Consider the following 21824-nt stretch of genomic DNA (forward strand, 5'->3'; position numbering starts at 1 on the left):
ATACATTACAAATAAATAAATAAAGACAGGAGGCCAAAATGAGGAGACAAAAAAAAAAAAAGTCCCAACTAAAAATAAAACAAAAGTCTAGAAAAGAACTAAACAAAATGAAAACAAGCAGTTCTGGCCAGGTGGCTCAGTTGGTTAGAGTATCATCAAATACAGCAAGGTTGCGGGTTCTATCCTTTGTTGGGGCACATATAAGAATCAATGAAGGAAAGCAAAAATGAGTGGAACAATAAATAGATGTTTCTCTCTCTCCTAAATCAAGAGATAGCCTGACTGGTGGTGGTGCAATTAATAGATTGTTGACCTGGGACACTGAGGTCCCAGGTTCAAAACCCCAACGTTGCCACTTAAGAGGGTCGGTTCATCTAGCTTGAGCATGGGCTCACCGGCTTGAGTGTAGGATCATTGATATGATCCCATGGTCACTGGGTTGAGCCTAGAGGTCGCTGGCCTGAGCCCAATGTTGCTGGTTTGAGCAAGGGGTCCCTGGCTTGGCTGGAGCCCCCTGGGTCAAGGCACATATGAGAAAGCAATCAATGAACAACTAAAGTGCTACAACTATGAGTTCATGTGTCTTATCTCTCTCCCTTCCTCCCTCTCTCTCTCTCTTTAAAAAAAACAAATCAATACAGTGTGTCCGTAAAGTCATGGTGCACTTTTGACCAGTCACAGGAAAGCAACAAAAGACGATAGAAATGTGAAATCTGCACCAAATAAAAGGAAAACTCTCCCAGTTTCATACCTATTCAGTACAGTTCAATGCGGGCTCATGCACAGATATTTTAGGGCTCCTTAGGTAGCTATCCCGTATAGCCTCTACAGACTCATCACTGACTGATGGCCTACCAGAATGGGGTTTCTCCACCAAACTGCTGGTTTCCTTCAACTGCTTATCCCACCAAGTAATGTTATTCCTATGGGGTGGTGCTTTGTTATAAATGCGTCGATATTCACGTTGCACTTTGGTCACGGATTCGAATTTAGCGAGCCACAGAACACACTGAACTTTCCTCTGTACCGTCCACATCTTGACTGGCATGGCCGTGGGCTGCTCCGCTGTATACATGGTGTTACGTCATCATCTGCGCATGCGTACATGCTGCCACATCAGCCTACAGAAATGAGGAGGGTTTTCCTTTTATTTGGTGCAGATTTCACATTTTTATCGTCTTTTGTTGCTTTCCTGTGACCGGTCAAAAGTGCACCATGACTTTACGGACACACTGTATAGAAAAATACCATATTTCCCCATGTATAAGATGCACCTTTTTTTGGAAAAATTTGGGGTCTAAAAACTAGGTGCGTCTTATACAATGGTTGTAGATTTCTTTTCTTGCATTTCCTGCTTTTTGGTGCTTGTCTTTGTGCTCACTGTTCCACACTTGTTATAGGTATATTACTGGTTACCGGTATATTACGGTAGGTTATGTTTTGCCACGTTCTGCCCAGAAATGGCTCAGAAAAGATTTTTGTACAGCGCTGAATTCAAGTTAAAAGTGATCTAGTTTGCAGAAGTGAATGGAAATCGTGATGCTGAACTTAAGTTTGCTCCTCGTCCAACTGAGAAATCAATCCGAGACTGGTTACAGGGAGAAATCTTACTGAAAATGCCAATGCAGAGGAAGGCCATGAGAAGCAAGTCAGCTAAATGGCCTGATTTAGAGAGGGAATTGAAGATATGGATTGAAGAGCAAAGGGCAATTGGAATTCCTGTGTCCACAAAGATGGTTCAAGCATGAGGCAAGAAGAATTGCTGATGAAAAAGAAGTTGCTGCCCTGGCCGGTTGGCTCAGTGGTAGCGCGTCGGCCTGGCGTGCAGGAATCCCGGGTTTGATTCCTGGCCAGGGCACACAGGAGAAGCGCCCATCTGCATCTCCACCCCTCCCCCTCTCCTTCCTCTCTGTCTCTCTCTTCCCCTACCACAGCCAGGGCTCCATTGGAGCAAAGTTGACCCGAGTGCTGAGGATGGCTCTGTGGCCTCTGCCTCAGGCGCTAGAGTGGCTTTGGTTGCAGCAGAGCGACGCCCCAGATGGGCAGAGCATGGCCCCCTGGTGGGTGTGCCGGGTGGATCCCGGTTGGGTGTATGTGGGAGTCTGTCTAACTGCCTCCCTGTTTCCAACTTCAGAAAAATACAAAAAAAAAAAAAAGAAAAAGAAAAAGAAAAAGAAAAAGAAGTTACTGATTTCTAAGGAGGACACAATTGGTGCTTCAGGTTTATGAAACAGAATGAACTAAGCATGCGTACATGCACCAGACTTGCTTAAAAGATGCCTGAAAGCTATGAGCAGAAGGTCCTTGAATTTCATCATTTTGCCATTCAATTTTGGAAGACACATTAGTCTGAGTTGGGACAGATTGCAAATACGAACAAAGTCCCCCTTCAATCTGATGTCCCAAGTAACAGAACTGTTGATAAGAAGGGGGTGAAAACTGTAACTGTGAAGATAAGTGGACATGAGAAGAGCCATTATACAGTTGTTCTAGCTTGTTGTGCTGACAGAAGCAAGTTGCCCCCTAGGCTGATTTTCAAGTGCAAAACAATGCCAAAAGAAGACATTCCTTGAGGAGCGATTGTCCACATTCATGACAAGGGTTGGATGGATTAGGATGGGCTGAAGATCTGGTTTGAGAAAGTTTGGAGGAGACAGACCATGTGGGCTCTTACACAAATCTGCCCTATTGGTGTTTGATCAGTTCAGGGCGCACATAATAAAATACACAAAGAAGATTGCCGCAGAGAAAAAAATAAAACTTGCCATCATACCTGGAGGCTTGACATCCCAGCTCCAACCATTTGATGTCAGCATTAACAAACCCTTCAAAACTGCCATGAAAGACAAAAGGAACCAATGGATGAAGTCTTCTAGGGACAATTTGACACCAGTAGGAAGAGTGAAGAAACCAACTATAGGAAAAGTTTTTACCTGGATCAAAAGATCCTGGGATAATATCAAGATTGAGATTGTTGTCAAGTCATTTAAGAAGTGTGGCATTTCAAATGAGATAGATGGAACTGAGGTCAAGGCAATATATGAGGACAGTGATTCATCATCCGACACAGATGAGGACAAGCTAATGGATGGGAGTTTTGACAGTGATGAGGAGTTGTATGAATTTTATGATGAATAAAACTTGAGTTCAATAACTTTATGTAATACATTTCTTTTCAAATTTCAGACCCCAAAATTAAGGTGTGTCTTATACATGGGAATGTCTTATACATGGGGAAATATGATAAACTAAATAAAAAATGGACACAAGTCATCTACCAGATGTAGAGTTTAAAACAGATTATAAAGATGCTCAATGAACTTTGGGAAAGAGTAGAGGAACTTAGTGAGAACTTCAACAGAGAGGTAAGAAACATAAAAATAAAACTAGAAAAGATAAAAAAGAATTATAAAGAATAACTGAAATGAAAAATATAGTACAGAGTATCAATAATAGAGTAGATGAAGCAAAGGATTAAATCAGAGATTTGGAAGACAAGCAAGCATTAAAATACCCAATTAAAAAAAGTAAAAAGAGGCCCTGGCCGGTTGGCTCAGTGGTAGAGCATCGGCCTGGCGTGCAGAAGTCCCGGGTTCGATCCCCGGCCAGGGCACACAGGAGAAGCGCCCATCTGCTTCTCCACCCCTCCCCCTCTTCTTCCTCTCTGTCTCTTTCTTCCCCTCCTGCAGTGAGGCTCCATTGGAGCAAAGATGGCCTGGGCGCTGGGGATGGCTCCTTGGCCTCTGCCCCAGGCGCTGGAGTGGCTCTGGTCGCAACAGAGCGACTCCCCGGAGAGGCAGAGCATCGCCCCCTGGTGGGCAGAGTGTCGCCCCCTGGTGGGCAGAGCGTCGCCCCCTGGTGGGCGTGCCGGGTGGATCCCAGTCGGGTGCATGTGGGAGTCTGTCTTGACTCTCTCCCCGTTTCCAGCTTCAGAAAAATACAAAAAAAAAAAAAAAAAAAAAAAAAAAGTAAAAAGAAAAAGAATCCAAAAAAATGCGACTAGTATGCAGAGCCTTTGGGACAACTTTAGGCATAACAACATTTGCATTATGAGGGTGCAGGAAGAGTAAGAGAAACAGCAAGGAACTGATAACCTATTTGAAAAAATAATGACAGAAAACTTCCTTAACCTGGAGCAAGAAACAGGCACACAAGTTCAGGAAGCACAGAATCTCAAACAAAATGAACCCAAAGAGGCCCACACCAAGACACATCGTAATTAAAATGCAAAAGGTTAAAGACAGAGAGAATCTTAAAGTAGTTAGTTACCTACAAGGAAGCTCCCACAAGACTGTCAGCTGATTTCTCAATAGAAACTTTGCAGGTCAGAAGGCATTGGCAAGAAATATTCAAAGTGATAAAAAGCAAGGAAGTACAAACCAAGATTACCTGACCCAGCAAGACTATCACTGAGAATTGAAGGATGGATAAGTTTCCCAGACTAGAAGCAGTCAAAGGAATCTATCACCACCAAACCAGAATTACATGACAAGTTAAAAGGTTTTCTTTAAGAAGAAGAAAAAAAGAGATAAAATATATAAATAATAAAATGGCAATAAATACATATCTATCAACAATTTCTTTATTTGAAAACGGATCAAATGCTCCAATCAAAAGACATATGGTAGGTAAATGAATAACAAAACAACACCTCTACAAATGCTGTATAAAAGAGCCTCACTTCAGATCAAAAGGCACACAGATTGGAAGTAAATAGATGGAAAAACATATTTTATGAAAATGGAAACAGGAAAAAAGGCAGGGCAGCAGTATTTATACCAGACAAAATAGACTTTAGGAAAACAAAGGCTAGGCCCTGGCTGAGTAGCCCAGTAGATAAAGTGTCAACCCAACATACTGAGGTAATGGGTTCAACCCCTGGTCAGGCACGTACACAAAAAGCAATTAATGAGTACACAATTAAGTGAGATGAGTTGATGCTTCTCTCTCTGTCTCCCTTCCCTCAGCCCCTATTTCTTAGTTCCTCTCTCTCTCAAATCAATGGAAAAAACAAAACAAAAAACAAAGGCTGTAACACCAGACAAAGAAGGTCTCAGAAATTCTGCTTCTGAGTATTTGTCTGAAGAAACCCAAAACAGTAAATTGAAAAGACACACACATTCATATGTTCATTGCAGCATTGTTTACAATAGCCAAGATATAGAAACACCTAAATGCCCATCAATATATGAATGGATAAAGAAGATGTGGTGCACAAATATGATGAAATATGACTTAGCCATAAAAAAGAATGAAATCTTGTACCTGCAACAACATGGATGAACCTAGAGTGTGTTATGCTGAGTGAACTAAGTCAGAGAAAGACAAATGCTATATGAGTTCATTCATATGTGGAATCTGAAAAAGAAACAGGTAGAACAGAATACGACCCTAAGATACAGAGAACATTTTGATGGGTGCTAGATTGGATGAGTGGGTTGGTGGTGAAAAAGGTGGAGGGACTAAAAAGTACAAAAATGTAGTTACAGAATAGTCAAGGGATGTACACTACAGCATAGGAATTATGTCAATAATATTGTGCCTTATAGATGGTACACAGCTGATCTTAGAGCATCCACTTGGAATGCTGAGATTTGCTGGTTCAAATCTCTGAGGTCTCCAGCTTGAGTGTGGGCTCACCAGCTTGAGCACAGAAGTTGCTGGCTTGAGTGCGAGGTCACCGGCTTGAGCCCCAAGGTGGCTGGCTTGAGCAAGGGGTTGCTGGCTTGGCTTGAGCCTGAGGTCTGATCCCTGGTCAACGCACAACTAAAGTGAAGCAACTACAAGTTGATGCTTCTTATTCTCCCTCCCTCTCTCTTTCTCCCTTCCTGTCTCTTTCTCTCTCTCAAAAAAAAAAATTGTAATAACTATGTATAGTATTTTATAGATTTATTGGGGTAATCACTTCATAAATTATATAACTGTCTAATCACTATGTTGTACACCTGAAATTAATATATTGTGTGTCAACTGTAATTTAAAAATAAAATATTATTATTATTATTATTTTTCATTTTTCTGAAGCTGGAAACAGGGAGAGACAGTCAGACAGACTCCTGCATGCGCCGGACCGGGATCTACCCGGCACGCCCACCAGGGGCGACGCTCTGCCCATCCTGGGCGTCGCCAAGTTGCGACCAGAGCCACTCTAGCGCCTGAGGCAGAGGCCACAGAGCCATCCCCAGCGCCCGGGCCATCTTTGCTCCAATGGAGCCTTGGCTGCGGGAGGGGAAGAGAGAGACAGAGAGGAAAGCGCAGCGGAGGGGTGGAGAAGCAAATGGGCGCTTCTCCTGTGTGCCCTGGCCAGGAATTGAACCCGGGTCCTCCGCACGCTAGGCCGACGCTTTACCGCTGAGCCAACCGGCCAGGGCCTAAAAATAAAATATTATTAAAAAATTTCCCAATACTTGAAGTTCATACCAGTTTCTAAAATTTGATTAATTAAAATATAAAAAACTCATGAGTCCTACTGAGAGCTGAATTTCAATGACTCAACAGTCACATGTGGCTGCTGGCCACTTAACTGAATCGGGGGAAGACAGACTGTCTATTTTATTCATAATTGTAACAGGCTTTGTTGTCTGTTTTCCCAGCACATGGGAGACTGGAAGAAACAACAGGTAACTAGAACTGACATACTTTTTCTCCATGAAGTACTCTAGAAGATTAAAAAACCAGACCCTTAACTGGCACATAACCAACAGTTTATATGCAGGAGTATATTTAATATCACCATCAAGTTTCCTGAAATGAAGTGAAATTTGCTGGTTGAATGTCCTGGAGTTATGTCTTGGGTGATTTCATTTAAACATATTTTCAGCTTCTGAAACACTGGCTGTAGCAAATTCCTGGAAAATAGGCACTGATTTATACCTATTATGGCTTTGCCATTTTCCCCAGGATATAAGAAGGCCTAAGTTTTTGTTTTTTTTCAGCCTCTTCTTTGGGGGAAAGATAAAATAATTTTTAACGGGTCTATGAAGCCCTTTCTACTGTGTTATCATTTGTTGAAATCATAAAAAGAAACTCTAAAAAAGGCAGATGCTTCAGCTCATTCCTTTTTGGAATCTTATACTCTGTTCCTTAACTGTTTCCTCAAGGTGTAATATAAAGAAAATTGAGCATTTTTAATGTATAAATAATTTCTTGACATTTGATATATAAGTAGTAAATATAATTTTGATTTTTATGAAAATGTAAAATTATCACACAAATATCCAGATGCTTTATGATAAATTAAAAATAACTAGAATTTACTTACCTTAAAAAATTCCTTTTTCTCAACCATCTCATTACCATCTGCATCCAACATTTTAAAAGCAACATGAAACCCAGTATGGGGTTCTGTAATCAAGAAAAAAATGAGTATTAAACACTGGTGAAAGGTAGATTATGTGCAGATCTCACAGAGCTCTGAATCTGACATCAGCCACAAGAAACTAAATGATTAAATACCTGAACAGAGAAAGAAGTAATCTCTTTCAAAGTAAAGATTTTTTTCAAAGGCTGATACATTTCCATGGGTATGCTGTTCTGTTATTAAGTATGCTGCCCTTCAAAGAAAAAATAATTTGAGAACTTTATTTCTTTACGTTTCCCATACTCTTATCAGACCATGGCTATTTTCATATTGATTTTTATCCTCTCTCTCTTTGTTTAAGTGAGAGAAAGGGAGAGACAGGAAGGAAGAGAGATGAGAAACATCAACTCACAGTTGCAGCACTTTAGTTGCTCACTGATTGATTTTTCTCATACGTGCCTTGACCAGGGGTGGGTGGGGTGGGGCTCCAGCTGAGCCAGTGACCTTTGCTCAAGCCAGCAAGCTTGGGCTCAAGCAAGGGACCTTTGGGCTCAAGCCAGCAACCATGGGGTCATGTCTATGATCCCACACTCAAGCCAGTAACCCCATGCTAAAGCTGGTGAGCCCATGCTCAGCCCAGCGACCCTGGGGTTTTGACCTGGATCCTCATTATCCCAGGCTGATGCTCTATCCACTAGACTACTACCGGGTCAGGCTTGATTTCTTACTCTCTCTTTTCCTTTTTCAGAGTACGGTTTCTAAAAAACTTATTTGTGAGTTCCCATATACCTTTCATCCAACTTCCTCTAATGTTAACATCTTATATAAACATAGTACCTTTATCAAAACTAAGAAATTAATACTGGTATAACATTTTTTAAAATTTTTATTTTTTATAGCAAGAGAGAGACAGAGAAGAAGGGAGAAAGGTAAGAAGCATCAATTTGCAGTTGTGGTACTTTCATTGATCGCTTCTCATATGTGCCTTGACTAGGGTTTTTTAGCTGAGCCAGTGACCCCTTGCTCAAGCCAGCATTTTGAGTACAAGCCAGTGACCCTGGGCTTCAAGCTAGCAACCTGTGGGCTCAAGTAAGCAACCATGGGATGTTGATGATCTGATGCTCAAGCCAGTGACCCTGAGCTTAAGCCAGTGAAATTGGAGGCCCTGGCCAGTTGGCTCAGTGGTAGAGCATCGGCCTGGCGTGCAGAAGTCCCAGGTTCGATTCCCGGCCAGGGCACACAGGAGAAGCGCCCATCTGCTTCTCCACCCCTCCCCCTCTCCTTCCTCTCTGTCTCTCTCTTCCCCTCCTGCAGCGAGGCTCCATTGGAGCAAAGATGGCCCGGGCGTTGGGGATGGCTCCTTGGCCTCTGCCCCAGCCGCTAAAGTGGCTCTGGTTGCAACAGAGCAACGCCCTGGAGGGGCAGAGCATCGTCCCCCGGTGGTGGGTAGAGCGTCGCCCCCTGGTGGGTGCGCCGGGTGGATCCCGGTCTGGCGCATGCGGGAGTCTGTCTGATTGTCTCTCCCCGTTTCCAGCTTCAGAAAAATACAAAAAAAAAAAAAGAAAGCAATCAATGAACAACTAAGGTGTTGCAACGCGCAATGAAAAACTGATTGATGCTTCTCCTCTCTCTCCGGTCCTGTCTATCTGTCCCTGTCTATCCTTCTCTCTGACTCTCTAAAAAAAAAAAAAAAAAAGCCAGTGAAATTGGGTTTTGAACCTGGGTCCTCAGAGACCCGGGTCAATGCTCTAGTCATTGTGCCACCACTGGTCAGGCTGATAAAGCATTTTTAAACTAACTACAGACTTTATTTTGGTTTCAAGTGTTTCTACTAATGTTGTTTCCCCTATTCTAGGGTCAAATACAACCAACCATGTTGTACTTCATTGTTTCCTAGTCCCTTCCAAGCTATGAAAGTTTCTCTCTCTCCTTGATTTTTATGACCTTGACAGTGTGAAGACTGCTGATTAGGAATTTTATAGAATGAATGTTGATAAAGTTTTTTAATATAGAAACTAGGGTACAAATATATATATATTTAAGAATTTTATTTATATATTTATTTTCAAGAGAGGAGGGGAAGAGGTTAAGGAGAGAGAGAGTGAGAAGAGAGAGAGATAGAGTGACAGGAACATCCATCTGTTCCTGTATGTTCCCTGACTGGGGATCGAACCGGCAACCTCTGTACTCCTGGACGATGAAGCTATCTGTGCAGGGTGGTATGAATAATTTTAATGATAAAGACAAATACTAAGCTTCCAAACTCTGTTTGTTAGGAATAGAGAATTCCATGTAAGAATTGAGAAAAAATGTGGGTACAGTACTTACTTGTGAGGATTGTAAGCAAGAAAAGATACTCAGTATATGAAATTAATCCTGGAAGAGATAAAATAAAAACATTGGAAAGTAAGTTTTAGATAGTTTAGAAGCAATCATATACATACTATATGGAAACTTTACATAATTAATAAGAACACATTTTCACTTTAAATTATCTCTCTGTGGTATACTGGAAAACTTCTATAACAGAGTTAAGTACAGTACTAATACTTCAGAAAGATCCTAGGTCTTACACCACACTATTATTACTAGTATAGAAGGGGATGGATACTGGCTAGGAAATAACAGGTGTGCACCAGAAGTTTTATTTTCATGGCACTCTATGTAATTTCCACTCAGTTTTATTGTTCATAACATCTCAAGTAAAGCAAATTTATCTTTGAGTAGTGAGTTTTCATGGTTGTTGACCCCTGGGAATGAATTTTTCAAAAAATGAATTTAGTTCTACTTACAGTTTTATTAACTTAAAATCATGTTTGTTTGATAACCAATTTATGGAAACAAGAACAAACATTTGCCTTTTTTAATGTTGCCTTACACATGTATAATCGTACTCCGGATGGTCAGGAGTCACGAGGATGTACATGAACTTTCGTACGACTCAAAGGGTTATAAATTCACTAGAATAACAGAGGCTTGGATATATGAGGGTCAAACTGAACTACTTAAAATAAAACAAATCCTGTGATGGACGATTTTCCTCTAGTCAACCATTCCTTCCCCATTCTCCTACATGCAGTGTGGGTGGGATGGCCAATGATGTCCTCTCTGGAGGAAGAGGCCGAGGAGTCTTGTATATACTCTGACCTTTAGTGCATTGAGTCAATGTCTCATCCACTGATGCTCTATCCATTGAGCCACCAGACCAGTGCCATTGTAGTCTGATTTGCATTTTCTTAATGATTAGTCATGCTAAGCATCTTTTCATGTGCAAATCAGCCATTTGTCTATCTTCTTTTGTGTGTGTGTGTGTGACAGAGACAGAAAGAGAGAGAGGGGGACAGTTAGGGACAGACAGACAGGAAGGGAGAGAGATGAGAAGCATCAATTCTTTGTTGCAGCACTTTAGTTATTCACTGATTGCTTTCTCATATGTGCCTGCCAGGGGCTACAGCAGACCAAGTGACCCCTTGCTCAAGCCAGCGACCTTGGGTTCAAGCTGGTGAGCTGTGCTCAAACCAGATGAGCCCGTGTTCAAGCTGGCGACCTCAGGGTTTCGAACCTGGGTCCTCTGCGTCCCAGTCTGATGCTCTATCCACTGCATCACCGCCAGGTCAGGTGCACTTTAAACGTTTTTAATGATTTTTTTTGCATCACCAACTTTTCTATTGTTTTTATTTTGGAGCAGATGTACTACTCTTTATTGTCAGATACCTTAAAAAAAAGTTCAGTGGTTATGCCTGACCAGGTGATGCAGTGGATAGTGTTGACTTGGGATGCTGAGGACCCAGGTTCAAAACCCCGAGGTCACCAACTTGAGCGTTGGGGCCACTGGCTGGAGTGTGGGATACAGACACGATCCCATGGTTGCTGGCTTGAGTCCAAGGTTACTGGCTTGAGCAAGGGGTCACTTGGTCTGCTGTAGCCCCCAGGTCAAGGCACATACGAGAAAGCAATCAATGAACAACTAAGGTGCTGCGACTAAGAGTTGATGCTTCTCATCTCTCTCCCTTCCTGTCTATCTCTCTCTCACTTAAAAAAACATGTTTGGTGTTTATATGAAGGTACTCTAAATATTAGTTGACAGGAAAAGGTATTTCATCTCCTGCAGCCTCACAAAATAATGAATAACACTTTTTTAATTTTCAAAGGAATATAGCATTGTGAAGAAATGGCCAAACTGCTAGACTGAACTGGGCTTGGTGCCAAAAGGAGACCTTACGTTTCTTTTCTCCAGACAAAGTCCACATCTTTTACATAGGGGAGCTGTTTGAAAAAGAAAATTCCAGTCTTTCTTTGAAATACTAAGCTTTTTGTAAATAAAAAGCTTCAATAAATGTGGAGAATGTAAAAATAGCACCCTACACTTTCAATAGAGATTATAGACAAGATATTTGTACAACATTCTAGGGATCTGCCTTATGAAATGCTTTTTTAAAAGAAATTGACACTTTAGAATATTTATAGGAGAGACAATTTAATACATATTTGTTATACATAATTGTAAAATAAATGTTAAGTGGCAATATTATAGGACTGCATGTCAAATAGGAAGTATTTAAAATAATTTATATTAAAAATTTGTTTTAAAAAACCTTAGGAGCCACTAGAAGGGGTGGTTAAATTCTTTTACTATGCTTTTTTGAAAATATTTAAAAATTAGAATCATTATAAAATATGACTTGCCACTGAATGCAATTTTTTTTTTTTTGTATTTTTCTGAAGCTAGAAACGGGGAGAGACAGACTCCCGCACGTGCCCGACCGGGATCCACCCGGCACGCCCACCAGGGAGTAACGCTCTACCCACCAGGGGGCAATGCTCTGCCCCTCCGGGGCGTCGCTCTGTTGCGACCAGAGCCACTCTAGCGCCTGGGGCAGAGGCCAAGGAGCCATCCCCAGTGCCCGGGCCATCTTTGCTCCAATGGAGCCTCGGCTGCGGGAGGGGAAGAGAGAGACAGAGAGGAAGGAGAGGGGGAGGGTGGAGAAGCAGATGGCGCTTCTCCTGTGTGCCCTGGCCGGGAATCGAACCCGGGACCCCTGCACGCCAGGCCAATGCTCTACCACTGAGCCAACCGGCCAGGGCTGAATGCAATTTTAAGAACCATGTTCTCCAACGAGAAATTACATCTGTCACAGAATACTTATATCTCATAGCATGTTTTATAATTTATATTCAGAACATCATTTAAAAATAAAATTGAGAAGTGGGGAGGCAGAGAGACAGACTTCTGCATGTGCCCAGATCAAGATCCACTGGGCAAGCCCACTAGGGGGTGATGCTCTACCCATCTGGGGTCATAGCTCCTTTGCTCGTCCTGGGCCAACTTGCTCAAATGAGCCATGGCTGCAGGAAGGGGAGAGAAAGGGAGAGAGAGAAAAGGAAGGGGAGGGGGCAGGGTGCAGAAGCAGCTGGTCACTTCTCCTGTGTGACTTGACTGGGAATTGAACCTGGGACTTCCATACACTGGCCAACACTCTACTGCTGAGCCAACTGGCCAGGGCCTAGTACATCTTTGAGGATGGTATTATATTGAGAATTCTGTCTGGGCTTAAAAAATACATAACTATGACTTACAATTTCCTTTTTTATTTTATTTTCTTATTAAAAAGATTTATATTTTATTTTTTAGTGAGAGGAGAGGAGGCAAAGACAGATTACTGCATGCACCCTGACAAGGATCCACCTGGCAAACCTACTAGGGGGTGATGCTCTACCCATTTGGGGCATCCATGCAAACAGAGCCATTTTTTAGCATCTGAGGCAGAGGCCATGGAGCCATCCTCAGCACCCGGGGCCAACTTTCTCCAGTTGAGCCATGGCTGCAGGAGGGGAGAAAAGAGAGATAGAGAAGTTAGAGGGGGAGGGGTGGAGAAACAGATGGTCGCTTCTCCTGTGTGCCTTGATTGGAAATCAAATCTGGGACTTCCATGCACCAGGCTGACACTCTACCACTGGGCCAACTGGCTAGTGTCTTTTATTTTATTTTTTAAAATTTATTTACTGATTTTAGAGAGAGATAGGAAGAGAGAGAAGAAGAGAGAGAAAAAGAGAGAAAAAGAAAGAGAAAGAAACATGGATTTGTTGTTCTGCTTATTTACACATTCATTGGTTGATTTTCGTATGTGCTCTGACTGGAGAACAATCCCACAACTTTGGTGTAGCAGGACAACGCTCTAACCAACTGAACCACCAGGCCAGGGCTACAATTTCCTTTTTTATAATGCATGGAGGGTAAAATTATTTGCTTTATTTCAAGAATATACCACTTTTTGTTAAGTTATGAGATAGTGGAAACTTTTTAAAATTAATTTTAATATATTGTGTTAACATGGATTCAAGTGTCCCATAGAATATAATACCCTCACCCTCCATCTCTGTGTCCCTATTTACACCCCTTTTGCCCCCCTCCCCCTAACTCTTTCCCCCCCTCCCCTCTGGGATTTGCTGTCCTGTTATCTGTATCTGTGTTATGTATATATAATTTCACCAATATCTTTCCCTTCTCTGATGCCATCCTATCATCCCCTTTCCCTCTGTCTGCTTTTCCTCTGGTCCCTTTGATCCCACCTCTGCCTCTATTCCGTTCCTCAGTTCACATTGTTCATTGGATTCCTCAAATGAGTGAGGTCATATGATATTTTTCTTTCTCTGCCTGGCTTATATCACTTAATATAATAGTTTCCAGGTGCATCCATGTTGTCCCAAAAGGTAAGATTTCCTTCTTTTTCATGGCCCCATAGTATTCCATTGTATATATGTACTGTAAGGTCAGTTGGCGATGGGGGAAGGTCAGTTGGAATGTGAGAAACCAGGCCCGGGAACTGTGGCTGGAAACGCCCACACCCATTCCCTTCTTTCTTCCTTGGTGGGGAAAATACCTTACATTTCTGTGCCAAAACTCTGTAGGAGCTTGAAGCCCACTGGGGCCGCTCCTCTCCCCTTCCCTTCTGAGGAAGAACCAGGATCTCCGACCTCCCACCCTCTTCGGCACACGGTGCGGTAAGTCCCCTGCCTCCAGCTTCCCCTCAGTTCTTTCTGCCGAGACTCCCTGTCCATAATCGCAGCTGCGTCAGGGACCTCTTATCCATTCCAAATGTGTGTGTGCCCGTGAAGACGTCCCGGACACACACACACTACCTAACCATCTGGTGACCAGAGCTTGAGTTGCGGGACGCCAATTCTCATCTCTGATCACTCCGAGGACTGAGGGTGGTCATAGAGGCACAGGAATCTGAACCAGATCCAAAAACACTCCTGGAGTACCTTATCCGAAATTTCTCCTTCCCTAAAGAAGAAACTGATCTTCTCCAATGTGGCCAGGCCACAGAATCCACTGGATAATTGAACCAGATGGCCTCCTGAAGGGACTTTCGATTTTTACACCCTCACCAATTTAACTATCGCCAAAAAAGCTGGGAAATGGTTGGAGATCCCTTACATTCAGGGCTTCTAGTATTTGCACTCCTGTCCTAATCTCTGTGCCGCCTGCTCCACAGCGCAGGCCCTTTTGGCCAGAAAAACCTCAGCTAAACCCTCCACTCCTGATCTTTCCTCCTTCACCAACTCCCAACTCTCTCCCCCTCATGCCCGACCCCCGAGGGCGCCCGTCTCTTGGGACCCCTCTCTGGTCCCTCTGTGGACCTCTTCTGCTCGGGTCTCTTCCCTCCAGTAAGCCCCCTCCCCTGCCCGCGAGGAGTCCCTCCCTTCTCCGCTATGTTCTTAAGCCACTCCCCGTCAGGCCCTCATCCGCTGGCCACTGGCCCTCACGCAGGTTTGCAGGGCTCCTGACCCCATGGCCCAGCCCTGGTCTTCTTGCAGGAAAGCCTGGCCCTGTCCTGCTTTTGGCTCCAGCGTTTCTGGCTGGATCTGGGTGCCGGGCTCCCCAGGAGCCCCCCCCCATCTTATTCTCAACCCCTAACCCCTATCCGAGACCTGGTGAACATGGCATTTTAAGTTTTTAATGGTCACGGCTAGTAGAAAAAGGCTGAGGCTGCTCACTAGACTGCATGCAGCAAAAGGTAACACTCCAAACTCAGGCTCTTGTGACAGCCCTGAGGCTGGCAGAGCAAGGGGGCAAGGCATAGGAGGTGCTAGACCCAAGTCTGGACCACAAAGAGAAACCCCACCAGGAGCTTGCTTTAAATGTGGCAAAGAGGGTCGCTGGTCCCAGCAGTGCCCCTGCCCACGGTTGCCCCCTAAACCCTGCCCTAACTGCAAGCAGCTCGGTCAATGGCAGAGTGATTGCAACAGGCTCTTCCTCAGCGCCTCTACGTGGAGGACAAGCCACCCAAATGGGAAGCCAAGTCAGCCAGGCAGGCCTATCACTCGAACTTCTTGGTCTCATGGACAATTGACGTGGCCTGGACTTGAAGACCCCATCACTCTCACCGAGCCCAGGGTAATGCTGCAAGTAGTGAGTAAGTCCATCTCATTTCTTGTGGACACAAGGGCTACATTCTCTGTTTTGCCATCACACTCTGGACCTCTAGTTCCTTCACAGGTCTCGGTTATAGGAGTGGGTGGGACCCCTTCCTTTCCTCTTCACAGGCCACTCCTGACATGCAGTTTGGACGGAATCCCCTTTTTGCACTCCTTCAGATTCTTTCCTCAATCTAATAGGCTTCTTTTGACACTGAATTCCCAATTTTGCTCTCTTAGCCAAACCCCCCTCCTCTTGCCACCTACCTCCCCTTTCTGCCTTTACTCCACCATCTTCTCAGGGAACATGCGGACTGGACCCTTCCTCCCACAGGGAGTCCAGATGAAGCACACCCAGTGGTCCCCCTCCAGCCAGGAGACAGGGTTCTTCTGAAGGAGCTCCAGGCTGGCTCCCTACAGCCCAGGTGGACGGGACCCCATATGGTAATATTGACCACTCCTACTGCAGCCAAGCTCCTAGGGCAAACACCTTGGTACCATGTCTTTCACCACAAGCTTGCCTCCATGCAGGACTGCTGGCAGTGGAAACCACTGGGCCCCACCCGTCTCCGGCTCACCGAAAGGTTGGGCCCTGCAGAACCTCCTGTTGCTCCTGTCCCTCCCACTGGGAACCTGCAACCAGAGTGAGTTAAAGCAGGGAGCAGTGCTGTTCAATAAGACTGGCCTGATGAAAGAAAACATCAAGGTCCTCAACCGTCTGCAAGAAACTGTGCAGGAATCTCTCTTACACCCACTTAACTCCTGATGGCAGCCACCCATCCTCACCTGGGCTGCCCCTATCCTAGATCCTCTTCTAGTTATCAGCATATTACTCATATTTGCTCCTCTTTTTAAAATCCTACAGGACCGCATCCATGAGGTTTCTCAAGTCATGGCCAAACAGATGCTCCTACACCCATATACACGACTTCTCTCAAAGCCACGACCTTCTGACCTCCCCTTCCCACAACACCCCTAACCAGCAGGAAGTAGCCAGATGAATAGCGGTGCCCCTATCTAACATAAAAGGTCAAAATGTGAGGTCGGTTGGCAATGGGGGAAGGTCATGTGAGGAACCAGGCCTGGGAACTTTGGCTGGAACTGCCCACACCCATGCCCTTCTTTCTTCCTTGGCGGGGAAAATACCTTATATGTACCACCACTTTTTTATCCACTCATCAACTGATGGACACTTGGGCTGTTTCCAGATCTTGGCTATTGTAAACAATGCTGCCATAAACATGGGGGTGCATTCTTCTTTTGAATCAGCGATATGGTGTTCTTAGGATATATTCCTAAAAGTGAAATGGCCTGGTCAAAAGGCAGTTTCACAACCAAAAAGCCCATCAATAGATGACTGGATAAAGAAGATGTGGCACATATACACTATGGAATACTACTCAGCCATAAGAAATGATGACATCGGAACATTTACAGCAAAATGGTGGGATCTTGATAACATGATACGAAGCGAAATAAGTAAATCAGAAAAAAACAGGAACTGTATTATTCCATACGTAGGTGGGACATAATACTGAAACTAAGAGACATTGACAAGAGTGTGGTGGTTACGGGGGGGAGGGGGGAATGGGAGAGGGATAGGGGGTGGGGAGGGGCACAAAGAAAACAAGATAGAAGGTGACAGAGGACAATCTGACTTTGGGTGGTGGGTATGCAACATAATTGAACGACAAGATAACCTGGAATTGTTATCTTTGAATATATGTATCCTGATTTATTGATGTCACCCCATTAAAAAAATAAAATTATAAAAAAAAAAAAAAAAAAAAAAAAGGCAGTTTCATTTTTAATTTTTTGGGGAATCTCCATACTGTTTTCCATAGTGGCTGCACCAGTCTGCATTCCCACCAGCAGTGCAAGAGGGTTCCTTTCTCTCCACATCCTGACCAGTGCTTCCTATGTGTTGTTTTGTTAATGAACGCCATTTTGACTTGTGTGAGGTGATATCTCATTGTGATTTTAATTTGCATTTCTCTGATGATTAGTGATGTTGAACATTTTTTCATCTGCCTATTGGCCATCTGTATGTCCTCCTTGGAGAAGTTTCTGTTCATTTCTTTTGCCCATTTTATGATTGAATTGTTTATCTTCCTGGTGTTGAGTTTTACAAATTCTTTATAAATTTTGGTTATTAACCCCTTATCAAGACGTATTGTCAAATATGTTCTCCCATTGTGTGGTTTGTCTTTTTATTTTGTTCATATTGACTTTAGCTGTGCAAAAGCTTTTTAGTTTGATATAGTCCCATTTGTTCATCCTGTCCTTTATTTCACTTGCCCGTGGAGATAAATCGGCAAATATATTGCTGTGAGAGATGTCAGAGAGCTTACTGCCTGTTTTCTTCTAAGACGCTTATGGTTTCAAAACTTACATTTAAGTCTTTTATCCATTTTGAGTTTATTTTTGTGAATGGTGTAAGTTGATGGTCTAGTTTCGTTTTTTTGCAGGTTGCTGTCCAATTTTCCTAACACCATTTGTTAAAGAGACTGTCTTTACTCCATTGTATGCTCTTACCTCCTTTGTCAAATATCAATTGTCCATAAAGGTGTGGGTTTATTTCTGGGTTCTCATTTCTGTTCCATTGATCTATATGCCTGTTCTTATGCCAGTACCAAGCTGTTTTGAGTATAATGGCCTTGTAGTATAGCTTGATATCCGGAAGTGTGATACCTCCCACTTTATTCTTTTTCAAGATTGCTGAGGCTATTTGTGTTCTTTTTTGGTTCCATATAAATTTCTGGAATATGTGTTGTATATCTTTGAAGTATATCATTGGTATTTTAATAGGAATTGCATTGAATTTATAAATTGCTTTGGGTAATATAGACATTTTAATGATGTTTATTATTCTTAACCATGAACACGGTATATGCTTCCACTTGTTTGTATCTTCCTTAATTTCTTTTATCAATGTTTTATAATTTTCCAAGTATAAGTCTTTAACTTGGTAAATTTACTTCTAGGTACTTTATTTATTTTTTATTTTTGCAATAGTGAAGGGGATTGTTTCCTTAATTTCTCTTTCTGACAGTTCATTGTTGGTGTATAAAATTGCTTCTGATTTCTGAAAATTGATTTTATATCCTGCCACCTTGCCAAATTCATTATTAGGTCCAGTAGTTTTCTGACTGAGATTTTAGGGTTTTCTGTACATTATCATGTCAACAGTAAATAATGATAGTTTTACTTCTTCTTTTTCAATTTTGATGCCTTTTATTTTTTCTTCTTGTCTGTGGCTAGGACTTCCAGAACTATGTTGAATAAGAGTGGTGAAAGGGGGCACCCCTGCCTTATTCCTGTTCTTAAGGAGATTGCTTTTAACTTTTGCCCACTGATATGATGTTGGCTGTGGGTTTGTCATAGATGGCCTTTATCATGTTGAGGTATGTTCCTTGTATTCCCACTTTTTATGCTGAGAGTTTTGATCATAAATGGGTGCTGGATTTTGTCAAATGCTTTTTCTGCACCTATAGAGATGGTGGAAACTTTGACAGTATTTTTATGTGAACTCTGAAGATTCTCTTGTCACCTAAGATACTCTGCCTTACTCCTCCTTTCCAGGCCTTAATGAAAACTTGAATAATTTATCTGTAATTGCTCAGGGTATGACAAAGTTACTTCCTAAGTAATGCATATTTTATCATGGCTTAAAACATCTACTAAATAACATGAGTTATAACACTCTCCATGTAGACTCTCTACTGTACATTCTCTAACATACAGCTGCAAACCTCACGCCATAATTCCTTAATAATACTTTGGTTAATTAAAACACTTAAGTAGAAACTTAACAACAAATCAAAATTACCTTTATCACCAAGGTCTCTAAAAAAGGTTGATCCACGAGTTTTTTGGATTGCTGCCAGTACATCCTCGATATCCTTTGAATATACACATATTAAAATATTTTAATTTAACTTATAAATGCTCATTTTCCATATTAAGAAAAGAATCCCTCCTTACACACACATGGCTCACCTTTTTTGTCAGCCTCTTGACTGAAGTTTTACCTGCAGCAAAGAAGAAACACTTTTTAGTACAGTTACCTGTATTTCTTGGTAAAACTCAACTTCCATTAAGAAAAAGATCACTTAGAAGACAAAACAAACACTAAATATTCATTAAAAAAATAAAAGTTTGGTAATTCTAGCTAGAACCTTTAAATGAAAGTTACAAGCCAGAGAATTCTAAATCTAAACATAAAGAAGCTTTAAGTTCTTTGTTAAAACATGTTTTGAAAGTCACTCACCCCATCTCAGACATGAATTATAATTGGCATATATATTATATTCTATTAGTTTCAGGTGTACATCATAGTGATTTCATATTTACATGCAAAAATGATTACCACAATGTCTAGTTACCATCTGTCACCATATAAAACTGTAACAATATTGACTATATTCCTTATGCTCTATTTTATATTCCTGTTATTTCTTAGTCCCCTTCACCTATTTTGGTGGCTCCCCAACCTCTCCCCCCTCTGGAAATTACCAGTTTGTTTCTTCTATGAATCTGTTCGTTTTGTTTTTTAGATTCCATATATGATTCCATTCACTTAGCATGATGCCTTTCAGATCCATCCACTAACATATAAAAGCTTATAAATATCTTTGACTTATCTCAGTTGTCTGCATCATAAATTCTTGCCAAACATAATTTTGTTCATATGATTATTAAAATATTTTTGCTTTCACTGATTAAAAAAATACACCTGTTTTAGAAAGAAAGCTATCTTTTTGAACCCTAAAATGTTCTCTTAAGCTTAGAGTTCTGCAGTTCAATTAAAAGGCTAGCCAACATGACTGTCCATTATTAGGTGATGTTACTTTTAATAACTTCCAATTGGGCCCTGGCCGGTTTCTCAGTGAATAAAGCATTGGCCCTGTATGCGGATGTCCAGGATTTGATTATCCTGGTCAGAGCACACAAGAGACATGACCATCTGCTTCTTTCCCCCTCCCAATCCCCCCCCCTCACAGCCAATGGCTTGACTGGTTCGAATGTGGGCCTCAGGCGCTGAGGATACAAAGTTGAGGACAGCTTGGGTGATTTGAGCATCAGCTCTAGACAGAGGTTGCTGGGTGGATCCTGGTCAGAATGCATGCAGAAGTCTATCCCCTCTCCTCTCACTTAAAAATAAAATTTCTGATTGAGTAACAGAGATTTAGTATTTCAGGATTTTAGCCATTTTTTCTATGCTTACATCACTTTCCTTTACCCACTATATTTCTAAAGCAATTACACAGCTTCTTTGTTGGAACTTATTCTCATTGCCTTAGCCATTTTACAGCTAAAACAATGCTGGAAAAGTCTTGTTTTGTTTCTTTATTTTTTTACAGAGACAGAGACAGAGAGAGAGAGTCATAGAGAGGGATAGTGACAGACAGGAATGGAGAGAGATGAGAAGCATCAATCATCAGTTTTTCGTTGTGACACCTTAGTTGTTCATTGATTGCTTTCTCATATGTGCCTTGACCGGGGGGCTACAGAACACTGAGTGACCCCTTGCGCAAGCCATTGACCTTGGGTCCAAGCTGGTGAGCTTTGCTCAAACCAGACGAGCCCACGCTCAAGCTGGCGACCTCGGAGTCTTGAACCTGGGTCCTCCACATCCTAGTCCGACACTCTATTCACTGCGCCACCGCCTGGACAGGCTTGTTTCCTTACATAAGCCATGTTCAGCACAAACTTCCCTTTAGCTTTCAAAATACCTATGAGTTCCTTCTGTGCACTGAAAATTCAGGTGACAAGTAAAAAAAAAAGAATACCTTCACATATACTTTTTCTATAGATGCTTAAATGGGATTATAAATCTAGTGAGGATAAATTCTATTACTTGAAGTTAGTAAGTTGTCAAGACTTTATTTTTGCATTATTATTTTTTATAAATTTTTATTAATTTTAATGGGGTGACATAAATAAATCAGGGTACATATGTTCAAAGAAAACATGTCCAGGTTATGTTGTCATTCAATTATGTTGCATACCCATCACCCAAAGTCAGATTGTCCTCTGTCACCTTCTATCTAGTTTTCTTTGTGCCCAACCCCTTCCCCCTCCCTCTCCCCCCCCATAACCA

General features: G+C 42.2%; 1 protein-coding gene across 3 annotated transcripts in view; it reads right to left on the reverse strand.

Moving 5' to 3' along the window:
• The window catches only part of MICU2 (mitochondrial calcium uptake 2), a 113960-nt gene that overhangs the window by 20572 nt on the left and 71564 nt on the right, over nt 1-21824 (reverse strand). For all 3 annotated transcript variants that reach the window (XM_066259022.1, XM_066259023.1, XM_066259021.1), the window contains exons 3-6: nt 19721-19752; nt 19551-19623; nt 9629-9676; nt 7262-7344 (exon numbers count right to left, since the gene is read on the reverse strand). In XM_066259022.1, the coding sequence (XP_066115119.1) occupies nt 7262-7344; nt 9629-9676; nt 19551-19623; nt 19721-19752 (236 nt within the window). The remainder of the gene's footprint in view (nt 1-7261; nt 7345-9628; nt 9677-19550; nt 19624-19720; nt 19753-21824) is intronic.

The sequence above is a fragment of the Saccopteryx bilineata genome, chromosome 2, assembly GCF_036850765.1.
Source record: "Saccopteryx bilineata isolate mSacBil1 chromosome 2, mSacBil1_pri_phased_curated, whole genome shotgun sequence".
In the NCBI taxonomy this organism is placed as follows: Eukaryota; Metazoa; Chordata; class Mammalia; order Chiroptera; family Emballonuridae; genus Saccopteryx; species Saccopteryx bilineata.